At 41.1% G+C, this 23,794-nt stretch overlaps 1 protein-coding gene across 2 annotated transcripts in view; it reads left to right on the top strand.

Moving 5' to 3' along the window:
• Positions 1 to 23,794, top strand: part of UBE2D4 (ubiquitin conjugating enzyme E2 D4 (putative)) — a 57,583-nt gene that overhangs the window by 24,045 nt on the left and 9,744 nt on the right. For both annotated transcript variants that reach the window (XM_031949900.1, XM_031949899.1), the window contains exons 2-5: positions 9,882 to 9,945; positions 12,598 to 12,629; positions 12,730 to 12,807; positions 18,573 to 18,678. In XM_031949900.1, the coding sequence (XP_031805760.1) occupies positions 12,621 to 12,629; positions 12,730 to 12,807; positions 18,573 to 18,678 (193 nt within the window). In that variant the 5' untranslated portion in view covers positions 9,882 to 9,945; positions 12,598 to 12,620. The remainder of the gene's footprint in view (positions 1 to 9,881; positions 9,946 to 12,597; positions 12,630 to 12,729; positions 12,808 to 18,572; positions 18,679 to 23,794) is intronic.

Here is a 23,794-nt window from a genome sequence, read left to right on the forward strand (position 1 = left end):
TTTTTAGAAGAAAGAAAAACTCCCAAAAACAGGATTTTCTTTTAAAGGATTTCCCAAAGAGAATTTTCTTTAACACACAGTTTATCTTTGTTATTTAAAGGTGGGTCATTTATCAACAATCAATTTAAAATTAGGGTTTAATTTCTTTAAAAGAAAAACTTAAAACCCCAACCGGGATCCAATAAAGGGAAAGTTGAAGAAACTCCCCAAAATAAAAAACCAAAAAAACTCCTTCAGAGGTCCAAACACCAGTTTCATCTTTTACTTGGGAAAAGCCCCCATTAATTTAATTTAAACTGCCTCTAAAACCCATCAAACCAACTGGGACTCCCCCAACCCCCTTTTAAAACTCCTTTATAAAGAAACTAAAATTTTTTTGAAAATTCCTATAGACTCTGCTTGCCTTAAAGGAACCTCGCCCCTATTGTTCCACTGCCTTTTTAACCCCTACCACCAAAACCCTAATTTCCCTTTTAATTTAAAATTAAACCTCATCAATGGTTTTTGGTTTTTTTGAGATGCTTTTTGGTTAAGACTTACCTGTGATGATTTTAATTCTGGAACTTTATTTATTTTTTTTAAGGATGTTCTTTTTTTTCTTTTTTCTTCTTTTTTCTTTTCTTTTCTTTTTTTTTTTTTTTTCTTCTTCTTCTTCTTCTTCTTCTTCTTCTTCTTCTTCTTCTTCTTCTTCTTCTTCTTCTTCTTCTTCTTCTTCTTCTTCTTCTTCTTCTTCTTCTTCTTCTTCTTCCTTCTTCTTCTTCCTTCTTCTTCTTCTTCTTCTTCTTCTTCTTCTTCTTCTTCTTCTTTTTTTTTTTTATAAACTTTTGTTGGGAATCCATGCCAGGGTAATTTTTACAACTTATCCCTTGCTCCTTCTTTCCAATTTTTCCTCCCCCCTGGATGGCAAATCCTATACTTTAAAAGGGGTTACGTATATCTTAGATCAAATATGTTGGGAACTGGACAGTTCTCTTGTTGCTCAGGGAGGTGGATTCAAGAATTATAAAAATCCTGGGGAGGAAAAACAAAAAATGAAGCAGTTTACATTCATTTCCCATATTTTTCTTTGGGTTAGCTTTCTGTCCATCCTTGATCAATTGAAACTGGTTTAGATCTTCTCTTTGTCGAAGAAATCCCTTCCTCAAATACATCTTCATACAGTATTGTTGTTTTGGGGTATAAATCTCCTGTTCCCATTTCCTCAATCAATTCATTAAATCGAATCTTCTCTGTATTCATCCTCCTTATTTCACAAACAATAATTTTCCAACATTCATATCCACAATTTACTCAACCATTCTCAATTGAAGGGCATCCATTCATTTTCCACCTCCATCAAAAGGGCTCCACAAACTTTTCCTTTAAACCCCTTTCCCTTCTTTATTCTTTGGATATAAGCCCAGAAAACACTGCTGGATCCAAAATATCGCTTTATAACCATTTAAATTTTTCAAAATGGCTGGATTTTCAAAATTCCAAAATGTCCAATTTTTTTTCCCATCCCCTCAACATTCCCTTTCTTTTTCCAAAATCACAGTTTGAAAATCTCAGGTTATTTAATAATTTCTCATTAGATTTAAACATATTTTCCAAAAGAAAATTTATTTCTTAATCAAATTTTTTCATATCCCCTTTTCAATTCATTCAAATTAAATCAAATTATTTTAAAGAGGCCTTTATCAAACCACAAAAAATTTTTTCAATTTGTTTTCTTGCTTCCCTTTTTTTTTTCCTTTTTGAAAATCCAAAAATTTTGCTCAGGATTTCTTTTCTCAAAATTTTTCCCCAAGGTAAATAAACCCCCCCTTCAATTTATTTACCACTTTTAAAATCAAACTTTTCCCCGGTTTTTGTCAACCCTGTTCCCAATACTTCCAGCCCTTTTTTGCAAAATGCATCCCAAAAGGGGTTTTGAAAAACCAAATATTAAAATTTTGGCCTTTTTCCCCCACACCCCAAATTTTAAAACTTTCCCCAGCCCCAAAATTTTTCCCTGCCTTTAAAAATCACACAAACCACCTTCAATTTTTTCATTACCCAAAATCCCGACCTTTCCCCAAATTTGCCCGTCTCCCAAAATTTTAAAATCCCATTGGAATGCAAAAAATTTTGGGAGTATCACCCCCCATCCAAAGGCTTTAAACCAGTGGTTTAAAAATTTAAAAACCCCTTTTCCTTTTCCCTTGGCAAATAACCCCAAAAACAAAGAAATTACTTTAATTTTCTTTGCACCCAAACTGGGATTTTTTAGGAAAAAAACTGGCAGAAAATTCACTTTCAAAAATTAAATTGCCCTTTGTCCCCAGTTTCCGCCACTTTTGCAAAAAGAAAATTTTACCCACCCACCCCTCCCCCCACCCGGCCAGCCCACGGCGGTGGCCACCCTTAAACCCCGCAAAACCAGGGCCATTTTCCCCCCCGCCCCACACTGGTTTTTCCCATACCAGCCCAAAAGAACCCCCCCCAAAACCAAACCAAAGGTGGAATCCAAAACCAACAATCCCAAAAGGATCCCCTGCAAGGTTTTTTAAAACCCCCCACCGCCCCACCCCACCAGGCCCCAAAGGCACCCTTTTCAGCCCCCCATCCACCCAGGGGAGTCCCTTTTCCCACAAAAGGCCTCCACCAAGGCCCACACCGAACCCAAGTTCCACCCCCAAAACCCCCCGGCCCAACAAAGCCCAACCACCCCATCCCCCCCGGGCCCATCCCCCTTTCCCCCTCAACCACCCAAACCCAAAAACCAAAAAATTTGAAAACAAGAAAAACAAAAAACAAAAAACAAAAAAAAAAAAAAAAAAAAAAAAAAAACAAAAAAAAAAAAAAAAAAAAAAAAAAAAAAACAAAAAAAAAAAAAAAAAAAAAAAACCCAAAAAAAAAAAAAAAAAAAAAAAAAAAAAAAAATAAAAAAAAAAAAAAAAAAAAAAAAAAAAAAAAAACAAAAAAAAAAAAAAAACCCAAAAGAAAAAAAAAAAAAAAAAAGAAAAAAAAAAAAAAAAAAAAACAAGAAAAAAAAAAAAAAACAAAAAAAAAAATAAAAAAAAAAAAAAAAAAATTAAAATAAAAACAAAAAACAAAAAAAAACAAAAAAACAAAAAAAAAAAAAAAAAAACAAAAAAAACAAAAAAAAAAAATGAAAAAAAAAATAAAAAAAAACAAAAAAAAAAAAAAAAAAAAAGAAAAAAAAAAACAAAAATCCAAAAAAAAAAAAAAAAAAATAAAATATTCAAATTTTTCCTTTCAAACACTCCTAAAAACCCACTTTTTCCCCCCCTTCAACAAACTCAACCCAAAGGGCCTTTGAAAACAAGGAAACCAGCCACAGCACCCCAAAACATTTATCCCACCGGGACACAAGGCAAAAAAAAAAACCCCCTTGCCTTTCCTCATCCAAAACCCTTAATTTTCCAATTTTGTCACTTAAAATTTTATGAAACCCGTCACTTAATCCCCCGCCCAAATCACCCCTTTAACCCAAACCACTTTTTAAATTTTTTTTTTAAAAATTTACTTTTTCCACCAAAAAAAAAACAGTCTCCCAATTAACCTTAAAAATACACCCGGCCTCCATTTTCAAAAGGGTTTGCCCCCAATTTAAACTCTTTTAAATTTGCCCAACTACCATCCCAAAGCCCAAACCCAAATTTTAAATCATAAACACCTCCCCCACTCCACTAAAAATTAAAAAAAAATTTCGGGAAATTTTAAAGGTTGCCCATCCCTCCCAAAAATTTTTTCCTCACCCTTTTAACCCACAAAAAAAAAAGGGGAAGAAAAGAAGCATCCCTTTTTCCCCCCGTTTAAAAGACCCACTTTCCCCCGACAAAATTTAGGCGGGAAAAAACTTTTTGGGCCCCCTTTTACCAGCCACAGTTTCAAAAATTCTCATTTTGCAAAACTTTTTCGCACTATTAAGAAAAAAACGTTTCGGGAATTTGTGGAAAAATTTTGCTATAGAAATTTCATTTAGTATAAATTCCTTTTCATAAGGTTTTCCTTATAAAGCTAAACCTTTGTAATATTTTATTTAAAATTTTCATCTATTTGGGGAAAAGGTGAATTTTCCTTTCTTGTTTTACTTTTCTTTGAATTAATTTAATTTTTTAAAATTTGGCAATCCTTTTAAATTTTCCAAATGTTTAATAGATTTAATTAATTTTTTCAAAAGTTTGAAGGAATTTTAAATTTTGGGCCCTTTTTTCGGGGAAAAAATTTTACTTTCTGCCAGAACTAGAGTTAAAGAGGAATGGGAAACCAAATATTCACATCTTGTCATTCCAGTTTTTTCCCTATCTCTTCATGGAGAGAAAACGGTGCCTTGGGAAAGTCTCCTCTTCCCAAAGAGGCCCGGGATAAAAGTTTTGAACCTAAGGGAAAAATTTTTAGAAACTGATTCAGACATTAATGGAAAGTCTTCCCTTTTCCTAGTTTTATTTAAATGGTTTTTTAAAAGGAAACTGTTACAATTTTTGGAAAACCCCAAATAGGGTCTATTGGACATCCAAAAAATTTAAACTCTCTTGAAAAAAAAACTGTTAGAATTTATAAATTTCCTCTCACTAGAAGTTTTCAAGTAAAGGCTGGACAACCATTTGTAGAGTGAGTTGTAGAGCAGTTTCTTAGTCAGGCAAAGGTTTTCTTAAGTGGCCCTGATGGAGGAAAGAGGTGTTATTTCCACTCTGAATTCTGTTGTATATTATTCTTATTCATTTGAATAATTTAATCGAACATGCAAGAATGGAGCATAATCACATTATCTAAATTTGGATACAAAGCAACTGGATTGAGATTGGTTGAAATGAGATACACGTCTGCATCAATGTGTAAAAAGAAAAGGATTTGAGCAGGGCATTTGTCAAATTTTGAGAGCACCTTAAGGAGACAAAGCCTTGAGCTTGTACTAGAACACAGCAAGGGGATATAGGTGCAGAGAATATATCCAGGGAGAGTGTCACTCTTACCCTCACCCTCAACATTGTCCATGTCATTACAGACATTTATTAATTACCACTAATAAACAATACAAGCAGTCAGTAGCTGAAAGAGGAAAAACTGGACATGCTGAAGAAAGGCAGTCTCAGGACTCTATGAGAACACCCATAAGTAGAACCCAGCAGGAACAGCTATATATAAGAATTTCATGAAAGTTCTTTTAAGGGAGAAAAGAAATTGGAGCCCACTGTATTCAGGGAACCAGTGTATAATTGTGGAAGAGTATTTCTCTCTCTTTTTTCTCAATAGTATTTTATTTTTCCAAATGGTTTTATGGCCAAAAAAATTAATCTGTCTACAACCATTTTGGTGATGAACCTTCACATCTTCCCAAATACAGGTCTGACCTTGGTATCACTCCCCTTCTCAAGAACCTGCAGTGGTTCCCTATCACCTCTAGATCAAATATAAAATCTTCTGTTTGGAGTTTAAAATTTGATAGACCCTAGCTTTCTTTCATTTTTTAGTCTGCCTTCTTAGACTTTACTCCCCAAAATGTACATTGGTATCTTATTGATATGGGTCTTGCCCAAGATAAACTTATCACCTGATTCCAGGCATTTTCTCTGGCTGATTATCCCTCAAGTCTTCTGGAATGCTCTCTGTCCTCATTTCCTCTTGGCTTTTCCTGGTTTCTTGGAGGTCCCAACTAAAATAATTCCTTCCAGGAAGCCTTTCCCACTCATCTTGTCTATAGCTTATTTTTATTTTATATATTTGTTTGTTATCTCCCCCATTAGATTGTGAGCTCCTTGAGGATAGGACCTTCCTTCTGTCTATTTTTGTATCTCTACTGCTTAGCAAAGTGCTTGGCATACAGTAGGCACTTAAATGCTTTTTGACTGACTGATTGGAGTAGTCTTCAATGTCACTCATTGTCCCTAAAATCTTTTAAGTTGGGTAGAATTATTAGAATTTATATTCTACTGGAATAATCTTTGATAACTATCATTTACATTCTGAATTGAGGCACTGGGATAGGAACTTTGTTGGAGATTATGATGTTATCGTTAGAAAGCTATCCTCTCTTCCCTTCTAATTTTGTTTTAAATCTGATATTTTTGCTACTTAGAGTCTTATTGATGTTTTGTTTTTACATTATAACTTATATAATAATCCCAATTTATGAGGAATCTCTTGTAATAGAAATAAATTAGTTAAGGAAAACTAATAACATGGGGACCTCATCTAAAGGGCATGCAGTGTTTCATATCTGTATTTTTTTTTAAAGTGAACAAACCTATTTATTCCCTACCCCATGGTGATGGTGGGACAATGCTTGTAACAAATATGCACAGTCTGGGGCAGCTAGATGGTACAGTGGATAGAACACGAGCCCTGAAGTCAGAAGGACCTGAGTTCAAATGCAGCCTCAGACATCTATTTAACACTTATTAGCTCTGTGATTGTGAGCAAGTCTCTTATCCCCAATTGCCTAGCCAAATAAATAAATAAAAAGAACTAAAAAGAAAACAAAAATAAATAAGCATAGTTAAGCAAAATAAATTCCCTCAGTAGTTCTTCACAGGAATATGTTTCATTCTACATGGAGATATATTTTTATTATGGGTCTTCTGGAATCTACTGGTCATTGCATGGATGATGATCTTTATAGCTTTCAAACTTATTTGTCTTCATGTTGTTATTATGTATATCTTTCACCTGGTTCTTCTCATTTCATTCTTCATTAGCTTAAAAAAGTCCCTCAAATTGTTCGTTTTTGTAATATTGATATTATAGTATAAATTGTACAGTTCCTGTTTACTTCCTTCTGCATTAATTCATCTAAATTTCTCTAAGTCTTTTTGGAATCAATCTGTTTTTCATTTTTCATAATATCATGATACTCGATCACATTTACATACTACAACTTATTAGGCCATCCCTCAATTGTTGCACATTTTCTTAGTTTCCAGTTTTTTTTTTTAACTGCTATATAAAGAGCTTCTATAAATATTTTTGTAAATAAAGGACTCTTTCCTCTCCTATTCACTGGTCAGTAACTTTGTGTGTATAATTCCAATTTGCTTTCCACAATGTTGTATCCATTAAGATCCACCAACATTGCATCAGTGTTTTTCTGTAACCCTTCCTACATTTATCATTTTCCTCTTTTGTCATTCTTATCCCTGTTATGAGTCTTTCTGCCTTTGGGAAGGCAGGTCCAATCTCAGGTGCTCATTTTTTTTTTATGTTTTATCCCATAGTGAAAGAGAGAAGAGTGGGGCAGGCCTTCTGCTCGGGTCCTCCTTCCTCGGGTGCCCAGAATGCAGCCCATCATCCCCTGTTTGTGAAATGCTAAGTTATTGCTTTTGTTGTTTAGCTGTATCCACCCCTTCATGTCTCCTCTGGGGATTTTCTTGGTAGAAGTTCTGGAATGGCTTGTTATTTCTTTCTCTGGCTCATTTGACAGATGAAGAAACTGAGCCAAAGAGTGTCACAGCAACCACAAAATTCTCATTCTGTGCCATTATTGAGGATGGACTATTCGGTCAGAAAAATAGGATAGTTTACTTCTCTTTGGAGTGAAGTAATCTCATGGAGAGGTAGTAATGTCTGCAGTAAACTAAGGTGGCCGCCATTTAAGCAGAAAACTGACTGTCCTCTGCAAGACCAGTGTGACCTGATCATTTAGTTGTTACCTGGGGGAGGGGGGCCGGGATAATTCAGATTCAGTGACTATCCCCGACATACTCAGGGCTGCCCAGATAATCAATGCTCAAGCTGTCTGTAATGTTTATATTAGGATTTTGTACTCAGGTCCCGATTTGATTTATGGAGATAAGTGCAGTGGGATTTATGGCATTGAGAACCAATATCTCAGATAAACACAGGTGGGTTATCTTTTGGTGGCTTGTCTGGGCCTTTGTTTCCCACACCTCCCCTGCCTGGGTCCTAGATGACCAGCTTGGGGCCCATGGCAGAATTAGTATGTCTGGGGATATGTCTGTGCTTGGGCTTAGTGTGAGTTTGACCTGCGGTAGGGATCTGGCTTCAGAATCGAATCATTTTCCTTCCATGTTCAAAGAGAGTAGGAATCCTCAGCTGTACCAGGATGGGTTGACCCAGAATGGTGGGGAGCTTAGAGGTCACTGATGAAATATTGAAATCCTTGTGTTACACTGAGTAGATTTATGTCTACTCAGCAAAGTAGCAAACTCAGCAAAGCAAAAAGGATCGGGTGTAGAGGACCCAAATCATCTTACATGAGGCAATGTGAGCCAAGCAGGGGGAGATGGCTGGCCCTTGGCCACACAGCTACTGAGAAAACCCAGCTCTTCCGAAATCTCCTCAGGGCTCTTTCCTTCCCTCCCCCCACCAAGGCCACTTCTCCATTCCATTAGTGTGTCTGTTTGGGAGCCAACATTATTTGTTCTCTACTTAATCCTTTGTGTAGAGATGGATGTCAAGTTACCAGAAAAATGGTGTTGGTGAATACGGGGGCCAGGGGAGGATGACTGAAAAATAATCGGGCCTTGAGCCAGGTGTTTAAGTAGACCAAAAAGTGTCATAGCAGAGGTGAGAGATGGCATTGGCCAAGTTGAATTTTAAAAGTCTGCTCATCCTTGGGCTGGAATTGCCACGTCCCTCTGATTTAGGATGGATGCTCTCCCAAAGAAACCAGCAATCACCATTGTAGTAAAAAGAGCAGAGCTATATCTCCCACCTCAGGATATCTGAATGCTCTCAGGAATAGCCCCTAGGAGGCCATGGGGACGACAGGTTAAGAATAATCAAAAACTGGGGCCTTCTTTCCAGCCTCCCTGAAAGGCCTTCCTTTGGGGATGGGGTGTGGCCCTGGGCCATTCCTGAGTTAATCTTTGTGCTCTTGCTCCAAGCGTTCTGGTCACACACCAGTCCATTGTCTGATATTTTCTTTGCTGATATTTTCTTTGCTTGATATTCTTCTTTTGCTCTTCTTGAGCATATCAGGATGGTCTGTCTGCTTAGCCTCCCTGCGTTGGGTCGCCCCACTTGGCTGGCAAAGTGATTGTCCTAAAGCACAGGTCTGATCATCTCACACACACACACACACACACACACACACACACATCTTCCTTTTGACTTTCAAAGCCCTGTATCATGGGACCTCTCCCCATCTTCCCACTCTCATACCAGCCTCTCTTCCATATGTTTTGTGATGGCCTCCTGGCTGTTACTGCCACAGAAATCCCCATTCTGTGACAGCAGCATGTCCTTGAGCATCCCTGCACCTGTAGAGAATTCTCTCCTTCCTCCCTTGGGCTTCCTTCAAGTCCCCCTATGTGCACAAAGCCCTTCCGGGTCCCTTGAATGCTTGTGCTTCTCCCCTGAAATTCTCTCCAGTTTATCCCATATTGATGTGTTCGTTCACAGACTGAGGCCCCTGAGCCTGGACTGTTTTTGCCTTTCCTTGTATCCCCAGCATTTACCACAATACCTGGCACAGAGTGGGGTCCTTAATAAATGCCAACTGACTTGCTCTAACTTATAAAGCCGAAGGAGTCATTGAAGCTGTTTGTGGTTGTCCATCTCTGGGACCTTCTCTCCCCAAGACCATTGTCACAAACTTTGGAAGTTTCCCAGCGCCCAAGGGAGGGGCGCGTCTTGCTTTGTGCCATTGCTTATGCTGCTGGCCACAAATACCAAGTGCACAGGGGAACATTGGCAAAGGTGGTGATGGAGGCTCAAAGCCTGCTGGGGAAGAAATTGCCTTGTTCATTTGTCTCTCTAGGCCATCAGCACAACCATTCGGGTCTTAGCTCTTCACCAGGAGGAACAACTTGCTAAGTGAGAGAATCAGTGTTTGGGAGGCGGCCAGTGGTAGCGTGGTGGGGAGCAGTCCTGGCCTCCCAGCGAGCAAGTGAGCGAGCGCAGCCAACTCTGAAATTACTCTCTCCTGTTCCTAGGAATTAACTGACTTGCAGAGGGACCCTCCCGCCCAGTGCTCAGCAGGACCCGTGGGTGATGATTGTAAGTAATGGGGTTTTAGGGCTTTGGGTTATATGAATCTTGCAAACAAATCCCCACATTTTGCTAGCTCAGCTTTAAAAAAAAAATGTTCCCTACTGCAGATCATGCAGTAAAATGAATGAAGCAGCAGCTTTTCTTTTCATTTGTTTTAAGTTCCAATTTCATTAGCAGATAATTAGTCAGACATACTGTGGCAGGTCAGTAGTCAGTAATGAGCATGCTTTTTTGGTTAGAGTTCCTATTGATGGGAACTATAACCCCACCTTCCCTGCTGGAGGAAAATGAGGACATTGCTTTCCAGGGAGTTTAATCAGTGGCCTTTCCAGATAATCAATCAGTCCACTCAAGAAATCCCTTTGAAGCACTCTACCACAGGCAGAAAATCATAGGCAACTTGGCCCTTGAAAGATTTCCCTAAATAATTACATTCTCTTTGGATGATGGCTTTTTTTTCTTCTCTCTCTCTCTCTCTCTCTCTTTCTCTCTCTCTCTCTCTCTCTCTCTCTCTCTCTCTCTCTCTCTCTCTCTCTCTTTCTCTCTTTTTGGCTGAGGTAACTGCGGTTAAGTGACTTCCTCAGGGTCACACAGCTAGGAAATGTTAAGTATCTGAGGCCAGATTTGAACTCAGGTCCTCCTGACTTCAGGGCTGGTGCTCTATCCACTCCACTTAGCTATCCCAAAGTTTTCATTTTTTTAAAAAATATTGCTGGTGGTACTGTTACTGCTACCCGTGCCTTTAGGGGGAGGTGGCTGATCTCTGTTCCTCTATGTGAGGAATCCAGTCCTTTGGATTTCCCCCTGGGGGGAGGGAAGTAAGGCAAGAAGAGGCCATAGTCTGTCTTTTCTCCTGCCTTTCCCTGACCCTTTTCCCTCACCCATCCATACCTGCGATAGAAGAGGTTCAGGAAGCTTTTTCTCTCCACACTTCTACTGTTTCCCTCAGGGTCCTGCTAGCTTCTCCAGGTCTCTTTGGCCTCCCCCGTTTTCCCAAGTCTCTGCTGCCCTCACCTAGCCCTCGCCTCTTCTCCACAGCTCTCTTTTTTCTTGAAATCTCTGCTGCCGTTGAGGAGGGAGGTGAGGAAATGGGGAGCAGGGAGTAGCCTTAGCTGGACCAGGTAGAGGGCAATAGGGTCAGTGCATGGGAAGAAGTGACTTGGGGAGTGGACTGCACATCCCTGGCATCTGCGAGGAGAGCAGATTTCAGGCACAGCTAATGCAGAAAGGCTTCTGGTCTGGGGTTCAGAGCTTAGGAAACCCAGGCCTTTCTGGTGATTAGGCTCTTCCTATGTATCTCATCAGCTGACCCTTACCTTCTTGCTGGAGTTTGCAGCACCCCATATTCCGAGCATGTGGCCCCCATTTGTCACAGAACCCTGAGACATTCCAATGGCCTCGGTTTGGGCAGTCGGCCAGTGCTGCTCACCATGCAGCTGACAGAGGGGTCCCCATGTCCTTTTCCTTCCTCTGACTTTTTTTCTCTCCTCCATATATGCCCCAGGCTTATCAGTAGCACCTTGGGTTCCCATTGCTATTATGCAGCTTTACTGGAAGCAACGGAGGATAAAAATGTTTGTCGACTGGCCCTGGCCCTGGCCCTCCCAAAACTCCGTTCATTGTTCTTACATGCGGAGCCTGTGCTGTATTTGAATACATACTAGGACATATCAGGACGTAGGCTCAATCTCTGCTAGGGATGTGATACCATTGTACACCCAGATTAGCTAGAAGCCAGTTGAAACATTCGTCCCACTCTGGTGATAGGGAGAGGCATTTTCCAAAAAAAGTTATGAAATGATTCATCTTATGTCCACGTGTGATCGGCTTCGGGAACTTAGAAGTCAGTGACTATTGTAGATTATATTCTTGCCTACCTTTCTCTTCGGTGGCAGCAGGTGAGTGGAGAGGAGCTTGTCCAGAAATGGGAATGAGAGCAAGAGCCAAAATAGGTAATTGAGTTCTTAAGTAGAATAAAAAATTAAAATGGGAAGCAGCAGAAAATGAGAAAATCTAGGTGTTTCCTCAAAAAAAAATACCCAAACATATCCATAAAGAGAGCAGGAAACCAGAAGGGGAAAACTTGGAACATTTCTTATCAGTGGTGTTGAATCCTTACACAGTGCATGGCACCATGGGGTAAATATTTGTAGGACACAAAGAAGAAATAATCCCTTATCTCAAGTGACTTAAGATTGGCTTTTGGGAGAAATACTTTGAAAGAAAATTTTTTGGAATGGACCAGAGGATGAAAGATTCTTTCTTAAGAAACAACAATAACAATAGCTAATATTTATATCGTACTTATTATGTGCCAGGCACTGTGCTAAGCACTTACAATTATTATCTCATTTGGGCCTAACAACAGCCCTGGGAGGTAGGTACTGTTATTCCCATTTTACAGAGGAGGAACCTGAGGAAAGCAGAGGTAAAGTTATCACACCTGGTAAGTGTCTGGGCTGGACCCTAACCCCTGTGCTCTCCCCATGGCGCCTCCACACTGCCTCTAACAAGGAATCTGGAGAGGAGTTTATAGTCAGCAGCAAAACAACGAAAAACTCTAAAATGTGTGTGAACAGCTAAAAGAGGATCTGGTGTATTTATCGAAGTGGATGCTCATGGATTTATTCTATCACCGTCTCTCTCTTTGTCTTTCAGTATTCCACTGGCAGGCCACCATCATGGGCCCGGTACGTACCAGCCGATGAGTTCCCCGCTTTGGCTTTCCCCTTTCATTTTACATTTCTGTTTCTTCTTCTAATTGGCGTGTTTGATGTCTTGTCATTCTAGAGTGATAGTCCTTACCAGGGCGGTGTTTTCTTCCTGACTATTCACTTCCCTACAGATTACCCTTTCAAACCGCCAAAGGTAAGGAAGGGTCTCGTTGACTCTGGCTGACACTTGTAGACAAAGGAGGACTCGTGATAAGTGGATTTTAAAGTGGCTCCGTGGAGCAGCGGTGGGGACCCTACCTCCATCCTCACAGGGAGAAGTTGGACTACCTCGGGCTCTGGGACAGTTCAGTAGACAAATGTTTCTATTTCAATCTGATACTGTTTCACAGCCTCAAAATGGCTTTTCATAGAGGAGGTTACAACTGTACCCAGTTCTTTTTTTACCTGGGGCAAGGGCCGAGATTTTGGGGGGGTGGGAAGAGGGTCCAACCGTGGATGCTGTGGAGAACGCAATGTTCTGGTCCTTGCCTCTGTGGAGATCTCAGAATTCTGGGAGTGGTGGCCAGGACGGGGATGGGGAGGGAGTGGAATTGTGCCACGCTGGAATAGCTGCCATGCCAGGCAGGACTCTGTCCTTCTCCCCTCGCTGTCCTTTGGCCCATACTAATGCTGGTGGCGGTTTCAGCCTGACCATGTTTCTCATCTTTGATTCCTCACTTCCTCTTCTCTCATCCCTCACTTCGACTGTGGCAAGAGTTCTTCCCTTATCTGACGTGAGAGCAGAATGGTGGCTCCCTCCCCAGCCTTCAGCTTTTACCAGTGAAGAGTGTGCTGGGTTTGCGCTGTAAGAACGGATGTCCCGTTAGCATAAGGTAGAAGGTGGCCAAGAGACGAATGAAGCTGTCCGCATACTTTGTCCTTTGGGCCTTCCCTTCTCACCACCAGGGTCCAGGGTAGCCCTCTACCTCCCACACCAGCCTCCAAAGACAGACAGCTGTTGTTGACCAGCTGGCAGTGCCAGAGACTGGCCGGTGCCCGCAGCCAGAACTGTGTCTTCTGGCTCTGGGCACAGAGGCTGTCAGCTGCTGAATGGCCTGTGGGTGATAGTGCTCTGCAGACTGAAGCTGGGCTTGGCCATGGGCTGCTTCAAAGGTGTTCTCATGTGTATCATAACCAAGCCTTGGCATGGGGGTGCAGTTACCTCTGGTCTCCGCTGAGCTTCGAGAGTGACTTCTGTGTGCCAGCAGAGAGGAGGGCTGCCCTCTGCCTCAGGCACTCTCAGTGACAAACTACCAAAATATCAAGCCTTCTCTGGCTTTGCCAGGAAGTGCCCCCATTGTGTCAGCACAGGGAGCAGGATCTGAGCACCAGAAGCAGCTGGGTTAAGTGAGAAGGACAATTTTGGGTGTCTCACAGACATGTCACTGCCACCATAACCACGTACGTGCTCCAGATGTTGGTTATGATGTTAAATCAGTGTGGTAAGAATTACTCTTAATATTGATCTCTGAAATGTTTTTATAGATTAAGACTAAAAAGTGCATATTCCAGCCTGACTTACTTATGTGTAAGATAAGTCAGTAAATATTGCATTAGCTCACTTCTCGGTCTCCGTGCCCCTCAGACTAAGTGACTGGTGATAATTTTAGAGCCGATTGGTCTGTACTCTATAAAAGATTAATTTGCTGACTGCCCTACTTATCAGCATCCAAACAGAATACCTTTCTTCAAATAAACACTAATGTAGTGATCATTTATTTAGTTGGGTTTGAAGGAATAAGAATTAGGAGCTGCATTTGCTCAAGATACAAAAAGACAAGACAAATTTAAATGGTGTCAATTATTAATACTAAAAACCATATCTCCAATAAGCTGGTATTAATTTGGAAGGAAAGCTCAATGGTGAGTAGCCCAATGATGATCTTCTAAAGGTGTTTCCTCTGTTTCCTCCCATAGTAGAACAAAGTAAAGCATTGAGAATAGACAGTAAGGACTCACCCAGTGACAAAGAAGTTTTGTTCCTGGGAAGAGAAAGCACAGAAGGTGACTGTTGTCTCCACTTTTAGAGACTCATGGAATCATTAAGTCACTGAGCCGAACCTCGATTCCGTGCAGCCTTCCCTCAGCAGCTCCCCGATCCCTGGCCTCTCATGTCCCTGTCATTTGCATATCTGCAGGAGTGGGCACTCACTGCTTTATAACCCATTACATTTTTTGGACAAACCTAATTTTTGGGAAATTCATCATCTTGTTTCTGTAGCTTCTACCCACTGGTCCTAGGTTTGGGCTCCAGAAGTTCTCAGAATAAGCTTAAACCTGCATAAAACCCTTTATGTGAGGACTTAAGCTATGTCTCATGGGACATTGTTTCAAAACAGGTGTTTTTTACTTGGTGTTCATCAACACTCTGGGTAGGATTGTTTAGCTAACTTCTTGCTCACCCAGCTATGTGATCTCTATACAAATATATCATGAGAGATTTTGTCCAATGTTTACTAAAAATTTAGGTCACAATAATAGCTAATATTTATATAACCATCCTTTTGCCAGACATTGGGCTAAATGTCTTACAATTATTATTTCATTTGATCCTCACAGCAACTTTATAAGGTAGGTGCTATTATTATTCCCATTTTATAAATGAGGAAACTGAGGCAGACAGGTTGAAGGTATCTTCAACTATCTTCAACTATCTGTCTCGAGCAGTGGACTTGTCATTCTTTTTTCCCCTTCAGACAAAATTGAAAAACACCCCGTTACTGTTTTAAAAGATTTTATACAAATCCTTAGTCTATATCAGGCTTTAGCCTTCCTAAGACTGATCTTAGAGGTGGCCTTCCTCCCTGTTTGTCCATAGCTTCATGCCTTTGTTTCTGTATTTTAAACATGATTTAAAAACCTGAGCTAACTGAAGAACTTCTTGAATAGTTTTACCTGAATCTTTTTTTTTGTTTGTCTTCCATATCTTCCATATTCAGATAATTTGTGATTTGTGATTTGTCAGATTTTTTTTAATGTAGTTTATTTTTCCCTCTCGGAGTATCTAAGGGAAACCTTAGAGCCTTTATCCGTGGGATAGTGACTCCCTTTTTTATGAGTCTAGAATACCTGTATTTAATCAAAAGAGGGGAAACCCTATCTGTATAAAAATTATGTGTAGTTGCATTATTTGTAGTGACAAAAGCCTGGAAACAATCTAAATGTCCAATAATAAGTGACTATTCATACAAATTGTGATGTATCAGTAGAATGAAATACTGGTCTGCTGCCGAAAAGGGTAAATTAAATGATCATAAATACAGAAAGATAGAAAATACTGCAAAGCAAAGAAATCAAAAAGAGAAAAGCACTTTATACATACATGAAAAAATTAAATGATCATGAATACAAAAAGATAGAAAATAGTGCAAAACAAAGAAATTAAAAAGATAAAGGCTCTTTACACACACATGTGAGCTACAGATATAAGTGGGCAAGTGGATGAGAAGGGAGACATATATAGACTCAGAGAGAATAAAGAATGTTATTCTTGTTTTCTAGTTTATTCAAACATCCACAGTGCTGTGTGGAGAGGAGAGAGTGAGCTAAAGTAAAAATCAGCAAGCCCTGGGTTCAAAGCTTTCTACCTGGGTTAATCATCTAATATCTGTATTCTAAGAAGGCACAACCTGCACTGGTGAAAGGAATGTCCTCAGTAGGAGCTTCCTATACCAATGAAAATCACAGACCTAGTCTCTGTTCCTGGTCAAAGCATATTTATTATTATGAATCATCAAAGCATATTTATTATTAGGAATCATTTTGGATACAAGCATATGTTAAAATAACCAAATAAAACCTAGGGCATGTCTCAATTTCTATCTTTCCTTGACCAACATGGGCAAGGTATCTCAATGTTCCTATCACATCCCCATCAGGAATCACTTCTTTAAGAATAGGCAAGATTTCCCACTGTGAACCATTTTAGCAGTTTATAACTTTCTTGAAAAGCAGAAGAGTCAGTCAGTAAGTTCTTGAGAGATCTCCCAGCCAGGATTCTGTGGTTGTTAAATTCATAAAATCAGAGGATGAAAGAATAAAATTATCTGTTGAAATGCCACTGTCCTTTCCTGTGTTAGAAAGTAAGTTTGTGTATGATCGATTTTCCTTGGTTTGTGGAGTGAGATTCATTGCTTTAGGGCAGAGGTTCTTGATATGAGATCCAGACACCTGCAAAGGGAACTTGGATGGAGGAAAAAATTACATATTTATTGTCACTAACCTCTAATTGAAATTTAGCATTTCTTTCAGTTATGAATGTAGTCACCAAATATCACAGACCTTTTTCAGAATAATGTCTTTAAGTGCATAAAATAAAATACATGGGATTACAAAGAAAATCATTTATATCAAAATATAGTTATCAAAACATTTTTAAAAAACTAAATTCATGAACTTCAATGGGATTGGAACTTTAAGGTCCTTTCTACTGCTAAGTCTGTGGTCTTTCCAAAAACTCTGTGAGATTGATAGGGCTTATGTGTAGAGGATTTTAGTGTTGTTGTTTTTTTGTTTATTTGTTTTTTTTTTTTTTTTTTGCTGAGACATTTCAAGTCAAATGATGTGCTCAAGGTCACACAGCTAGAAATGTTATGTGTCTGAGACCAAATTTGAACTCAGGTTCTTCTGACTTCAAGGCTGGTACTCTATCCACTGCACCACTTAGCTGGCCCATGTGTGTAGAGTTTTTAAGTAATGACCTAAGGATAGGAGAAATGAAGTGCTTTGTTCATGATCCCACAGTCAGTGAATAGAAGAGTTCTGACCCCAAATTTGTGGGATCAGAGCCAGAAGTGACATTAAGGATCATCCAACCTACTTCCATGAGTTTTATAGATGAAGAAACTGAGGCAGAGAGAGGTTAGGCACTTGTCCCAAGTAGTAAAAGTGGTCAAATGGGATTAGAAAGGCCCTGTGGTGTTATATATAGTACTATTCCAATTCCAGTTCTCCTTTTTAATATCCCTTAACCCCCTCAGTGTAGCAAAAGCTATGATTAGCTTAAATTATTTCAGTGCCTGTTTTTATTTCACTTAGAAGAATGCTGGCAGGAATTGCATCACTCATTTTGCCTATATTTCCTTAGGCTAAAATAAGTTGGAAAAAAGAAGAAAGACTTCACAGGTTTCTTTGTTGTACTGCCTTGATTTCCTGGTCTCAGCCGTGATTGTGATTATTTTTCAATAGAACTTTATTCTCATAAAGAAATGTAGACTTCCTCTAGCTTAGTAGTTTCTCTCACTCCAAGAGTGTGTTTCCCACAGTCTCCCTGTGTAAAACGTTAAGTCATTCAGGAGAAAGGACATGGCTGGCAATGGTAAATGTAATGTGGCTTTCATGAGGATATCTTGATGATAGAGTTCTCAGCCCATCTTTGAGTCCCTAGTCATAAAGCTTTCTCTTCCTATCTTAGTTATGGTCTTGGTATTGATAGGAACCTCTGTCCCTAGGCATAGAACTTTTTCTTCCTATCTTAGTTATGGTTTGGTATTGATAGGAATCTCTGGGTTGACATTTCCCCACTCCTAGGAGTAGGCTTGAGCTATCCATGGACAAGGCAAACCCCAGCAAGTTCAACATCCTTTCAGGGGATCCAGAGAGGAGGGTTTATGTCTGGGACAGACCTGGATGTCCACTCTGATTCCCTACTTGCCAGCTTCCTTGCCCTCATCTACTCTTAAGTACCAAAACTTCAGAGCAGCTGGAGGACAAGGAGGTTCTCCATCAAGCCCATGAGGAGACTTGAAACCAGATGTACGGCTGATGGGATTTAGGAGTGATGTGATGGACACTGAGGCTTGCTCTTAGCCACATCCTTCCTGATAGTGCTTTTCATTTTAACATCACTATCACTACAAGTTCAGAAAGTCTGTGATAATCTCATTTCTAACTTCAGCTTTTGATCTTTTGTCTTTTTAGGTTGCTTTTACAACCAAAATTTATCACCCTAACATCAACAGCAATGGCAGTATCTGTCTTGACATCCTGAGATCTCAATGGTCTCCAGCATTAACAGTATCAAAAGGTAGGAATGAAAAAAGGACCTATGGCCATTTGATAGGATGGGTCTCTGTAGGACTTGATGGAAAATTCCATCCATCACCTGTCATTAGACATTGACAGCATGAACCAAAATTGCCTTTTGATCCTTCAGGGGTGGTGCAAACCTAGGTTCTGGTAAATCCAATTTAAAGGACATTCGAGAATACAAGAACAAATTGAAACTGAAGTGTTCCTCTTCCTCCAGATGATGAAAATCCCTCTGTTAAAAACATAGCAAGGTGTGAGAGTTTATTTATTGAGTTAGGGCAAGAATAATTAGAATGTAAGTTATTCTTGATCAAGATAAATAGTTGTCCCTTCCGCATTATGATTTTCCGTATCGTAGGTAGGCACAAGAAATTAAATGGGAATTTTTTTTGGGGGGTGGGGTTGCAGAAGCTGCAGATGACACAGAAAAAATGTTTAGAAACTCAGAAATGTGTAAAACATCCTTATAGAACTGTATAATATAGTCTTTGACCAAAAGCTTAACCCCAATTTTATAATAAGATAATGTAAACATCCCATACAATAAAGAGAAGAAAAATTCAGATTTCTTCTGTGTATGAAGAGAGGACCAAAAAAATTCATGTGGATTTTTCAGATCAAGGGGTGCTGTGCCATTAACCTACTTGATATGGAAGGGATAACTGAATTGTTATTTAAACTGTGTTAAATGTAGATGTGACAAAGATAGAAGATTTCTGTGAGGAAACATTGAAGCTATTTAGTCAGCAGTTGGATTTGAGTGGGTTGGAGGACTTTGTAGTCCCCAAGAAGATTTGGTAGCTGATCCAGAGGTAGGTTGGTAAGAAAAATTGTTTAAGCCTAGAGTAATTGCCTAGGGCAGATAGATGGAAAAATCTAGGAGAGGGTGAGGTGGTGCTTTTCCTGAATCCAGAGCAAGATAGAACTGCCTTTCAAATGTCTTTCAATGTTCTTGTCGAATTGGAGAGCCAGTAGACATCTTAAAATCCCCAACACAGAAGTCATTTCCCTTCTCCCGCTTCCCTATACTCTCTAGAGCATCACAAAATCCAGACCCTTGGGCTCGAAACCCAGGAGTCATTCTGGATTCCTCCCTCTCTCTCACCTCCCATATCCCAAACCTGTCTGTTTCACCCTCATAATATCTCTGGAACATGGCTCCTTCTCTCCTCTGACACCTCTCCCCCTCCAGTGTAGACTCCATTCTGTCGCTCCTGGCCTATTGAATAGCTGCTGGGAGGTCTGCCCACCTCCAGTCTCTCCCCACTCCAGTCTGACCTCCATTTAGCCACCAAAGGGATTTTTCTAATGCCCAGATCTGACCATGTCACATGCACATCCCTCCTTCATTTCTCACTCCTACTCAGTAAGCTCCAATGGCTCCCCATCATCTCCAAGAGCAAATACAAGAGCCCTTCAAACTTTGCTTCCTCCCACCTTTCCAGTCTTCTCACACCATCCCACCTGATATGTCCACTTTGGACCCAAAACCCTGGCTTCCTGGCTGTCCCACCAATAAGACTCCTTCTCCACTCTGAGCATGATCTGGCTGCCCCCATGCCTGGAAAGCTCTCCCTTCTAGCCTCCTGGGTCTCAGCCAAAATCCTGCCTCCTTCCTGGGAAGCTTTCCCCAATCCCTCTCAGTTTTAGAGCCTTCCCTCTTAATTATTTCCAGTTTATCCTACAAAACAGCAAAATAGTTTAGACAGTCATTTGTTGTCTCGCAAACACCTTCAGGGAAGGGATCACCTTTTCCTATTTTTTTTTTTTGTATCCTCCATGTGCTTGGCACATAGTAGGTGCTTAATAAGTGCTTAGTAACTGACTAGCACTAAATGCAGTAGTAGTGCATAGAGGCTGGGACTGAAAGAATAAGATTTCAGATTCTGTGCTAGAGAGGTCAGAACAAACTGGGGATGGAGCCCAGAGTGAGAGTGAGCCTGGGAGTGTCTGATCAATGTGTGAAGCTGCTGCTGCTCTTAAATCATGAGATTATGGCTCATCCCAGGATCTCCCCTGCCCTCCTGTGAGCCGGGCTCAATGAGAACTGCCCCAGAATGTCCAGCAGCAGTCCTGTCCCCTCTCACAGCCTCCCATATGGGCGATGGCACCTTTTTTCATTTTGTCTTTTTTTCCCCCAGAGTCCTAAGCAGTTCTTCAAGGTTCTACTTTTGCATCCTGGTCATTTTATATGGATCCAATCTAAAGCGCACATATTTTAGGTCCTTTTATCTATCTTTACCCCACCTACCCACAGGTTTTGTCCCACTGTTTACCCCGGGAGCAGTTCTTGCTGATTCATGCTGACCGCATTCAGCAGGACTGGTGACTTCAGAGAAGTCAAAGGGGAATGGCTCACCGTCTTCCAGGGCCTGGTCTGGGGACCGTCGCCCAGTCCCTTGAATGGTCGTAGTAAAAGGTCTGCCTGCCAGTTGTGGGGCGCTGGAGAGTCTTCTGAGCAGGGGACAGAAGGAGGAAGGGGTGCAGCTATTGATATAGTAATAAGAGCAAAGGTAGATCTGTGTGTGTGTATGTGTGTGTGTGTGTATACATATACACACACGTAGAGAGTAGCTGCTTAATAAATGTATATTAAATATATTAATACATAAATAATGAGTAATGAATACGATCAATAACAATAAGCTCAATAGGTGCTTGCTGAGCAGTTAATAAGCACCTGCTGTGTACCAGGCATCATGCTAAGTTCTGGGGATTCATCAAAGGTAAAACCAGTCCTTCTCCTCAAAGAGTTCCCAGTCTAGTGTGGGAAAGAACGTGTTAAAAACTAGGGACGTGCAAGATGCACACAGTGTGGGCGGATGGGTAGTCCTAGCTGGAAAGGCTCTAGCAAGAAGAGGAAAATTCCTTTTAAAAGGTCACTGTTGCTTCTTGTCTGAATGTCACCAGCATCTCCTTCGGGAGCATCCCCAGGCACTTTTGAAGATAAGTCTTGAGATTCAGGAACATATAACACTCAGCCTTTATATTCAGGAAGGAAAAAATTGAATTTGGCAGCTTATTATTTTCACTTTTCAAGGAAGACCTGGGATTCCTTCAGCTTGAGGAATTCCTTCCATCAGCCCCCATTGAGGCTGCGGTTAAGTCCTAAGAGTAGCCTGAGGTCAGGAGTAGTTACGTGACCTACTTAGGCAGAATTTGAACCCAGTTCTTCACACACATGATCTCCTGTGAACCTCTGCTTTCCTGTTGTTCACTCATTGCCACGTTTATTTAGAGTGGCCACAGCTCTGTCTGGGCAGCTGAGAACGCCGAGGGGGATTCTCTCCCTAAGGCATGGGTTCGAATCCCATTGCATCCGCTTCCTACATTGAGATGGCACTTCCTGCCCCCTGGGGTGACTGAGAGGCTCTAGAGCACTGACCGATGTCCTCATTGTCATTATTCCCCCCTTTCTGCCTCAGTTTCCTTATCTGAGATCCGCTTCTGCTTTGAAGCCTCTGGTTCCCCTGCTCCTTTAGTGCCTCCATCCATCCCTTGGCCTGAGGAGGAGGAAGCAGGAGCAAGGGCCTCTCTCCTGGCCAGCCTTCCCGGCCCAGAGCCGCAATGGCAGACTCAGTACTCTCCTTATTCTTGCCTTCAGTCTCAGAATAAACAGGGGCCCCCGAGGGTGCTCCTTCCCCTCCATCTGGACGAGGCACAGTGGGAGTAGTGGACCACGTGACTGGCTTTTGGCTGTGTGGGCCAAGTGTGGGGCTGAGGCGCAGGGCAATTGGTATTTCTGAGGTGACAGCAGGAGAAACTGAGGCACGGTGAACTTTTCATAACAGAGTCTCTTAGTGGACTAGCAGCAGAGGCAGCTACGACATCCAAACTCAGCCTGGGCGCTGACTTCTCAGTGTTGTGTTTTAGAGAGTGAATAAGCATTTGTGAAAGTGTTTGTGCTATGCCAGGCACTGTGCCAGAGGCTGGGGCAACAAATGCAAACAGAAAAAAGCCTCTGCCCTCAGTGCCTGGTGCCCTAGTAGGGGAAGGGCATGCCACCAGGGCTGGGCTTGTATGGGAAGTTGGGGGACGTTGGTGGACCCCCCCGTGAGTTGGTCAGCACGTCCTCTCCAGGATGAGTGATTTAGTTGTTGTACCCAGAGCTAGAGGTGGAACATGAAGTTGGGAGAAGGACAGAAAGGGAGAAAGGTGGTCAGAATAGAGAGCCGTTCGAGTCTGCCTGAGGGTATCAAAAGGCGTTCATTGTGGGGAATGCAGCTTCAGGAGAGGAGGTAGGGCAGAAGGGCATGCCGGGGGTCAGTGAGTGACCAGCCTGACCAGTCTGGATCGGGCTGTTCATAGAGGGTAGATGAGGGTCACTTACTCCAGCAGACCCTGTAAGGGGCTGAAGCTTGAGTTGATGCACTAAAGTCCCAAGCATATGAGGCTAAATAGTAATTGGACCATACTCTTTTAATATATATACTTGCACAAAGAACGAGCCGTATTTGCCTTGTCCATCACAGAGAGACAGAGCAGACCCTTGAAACGAAGGAGAAGACCCAAGAAATATCAGGTGGTTCTGTTGCTGATTGTACTCACCATTGAAAGAGTGTGGCAGTTATGGCATTTGACTCATGGACATCAAAAATTGTTGGACTTGAAAACCCTCAGGAATCATTGGATTCTCTGAGACACGATAAGATTGTTGTAGGACTTGAAAACCCTCAGGAATCATTGGATTTTCTGAGAAATGGATAAGACTGTTACAGGACTTCAAAATCTGCTGGAATCATTGGATTCCCTAACACATAAAAAGACTTTTGCAGGACTTCAAAAACTTAGGGGAATCATTGGATTCCCTGACATGTGAAGAAAGGGACAATAGATTGGTTTTGGACTACCTCTTGGCTGCTGAAGAAGGCGTATGTGTGACTGCTTTTTACATACCCACCTTCTAGGACTTCTGGTGATCTTTTACAGCACCATGTTGATTTATATTGTTTGCTATTCCGCTACTTGTGTGTACAATTCATGTTTGTTACACCACATCGAGCCTGCACTGACTGAGGGGAGGGTCATCACTAATAGCCTCTGCATTATTGCTATGTGCTTGTGTAATAACTCCCATGCTGATGGGTTTGTGTATAATAAGACCCTTCAGG

The sequence above is a fragment of the Sarcophilus harrisii genome, chromosome 2, assembly GCF_902635505.1.
Source record: "Sarcophilus harrisii chromosome 2, mSarHar1.11, whole genome shotgun sequence".
Taxonomy (NCBI): Eukaryota; Metazoa; Chordata; class Mammalia; order Dasyuromorphia; family Dasyuridae; genus Sarcophilus; species Sarcophilus harrisii.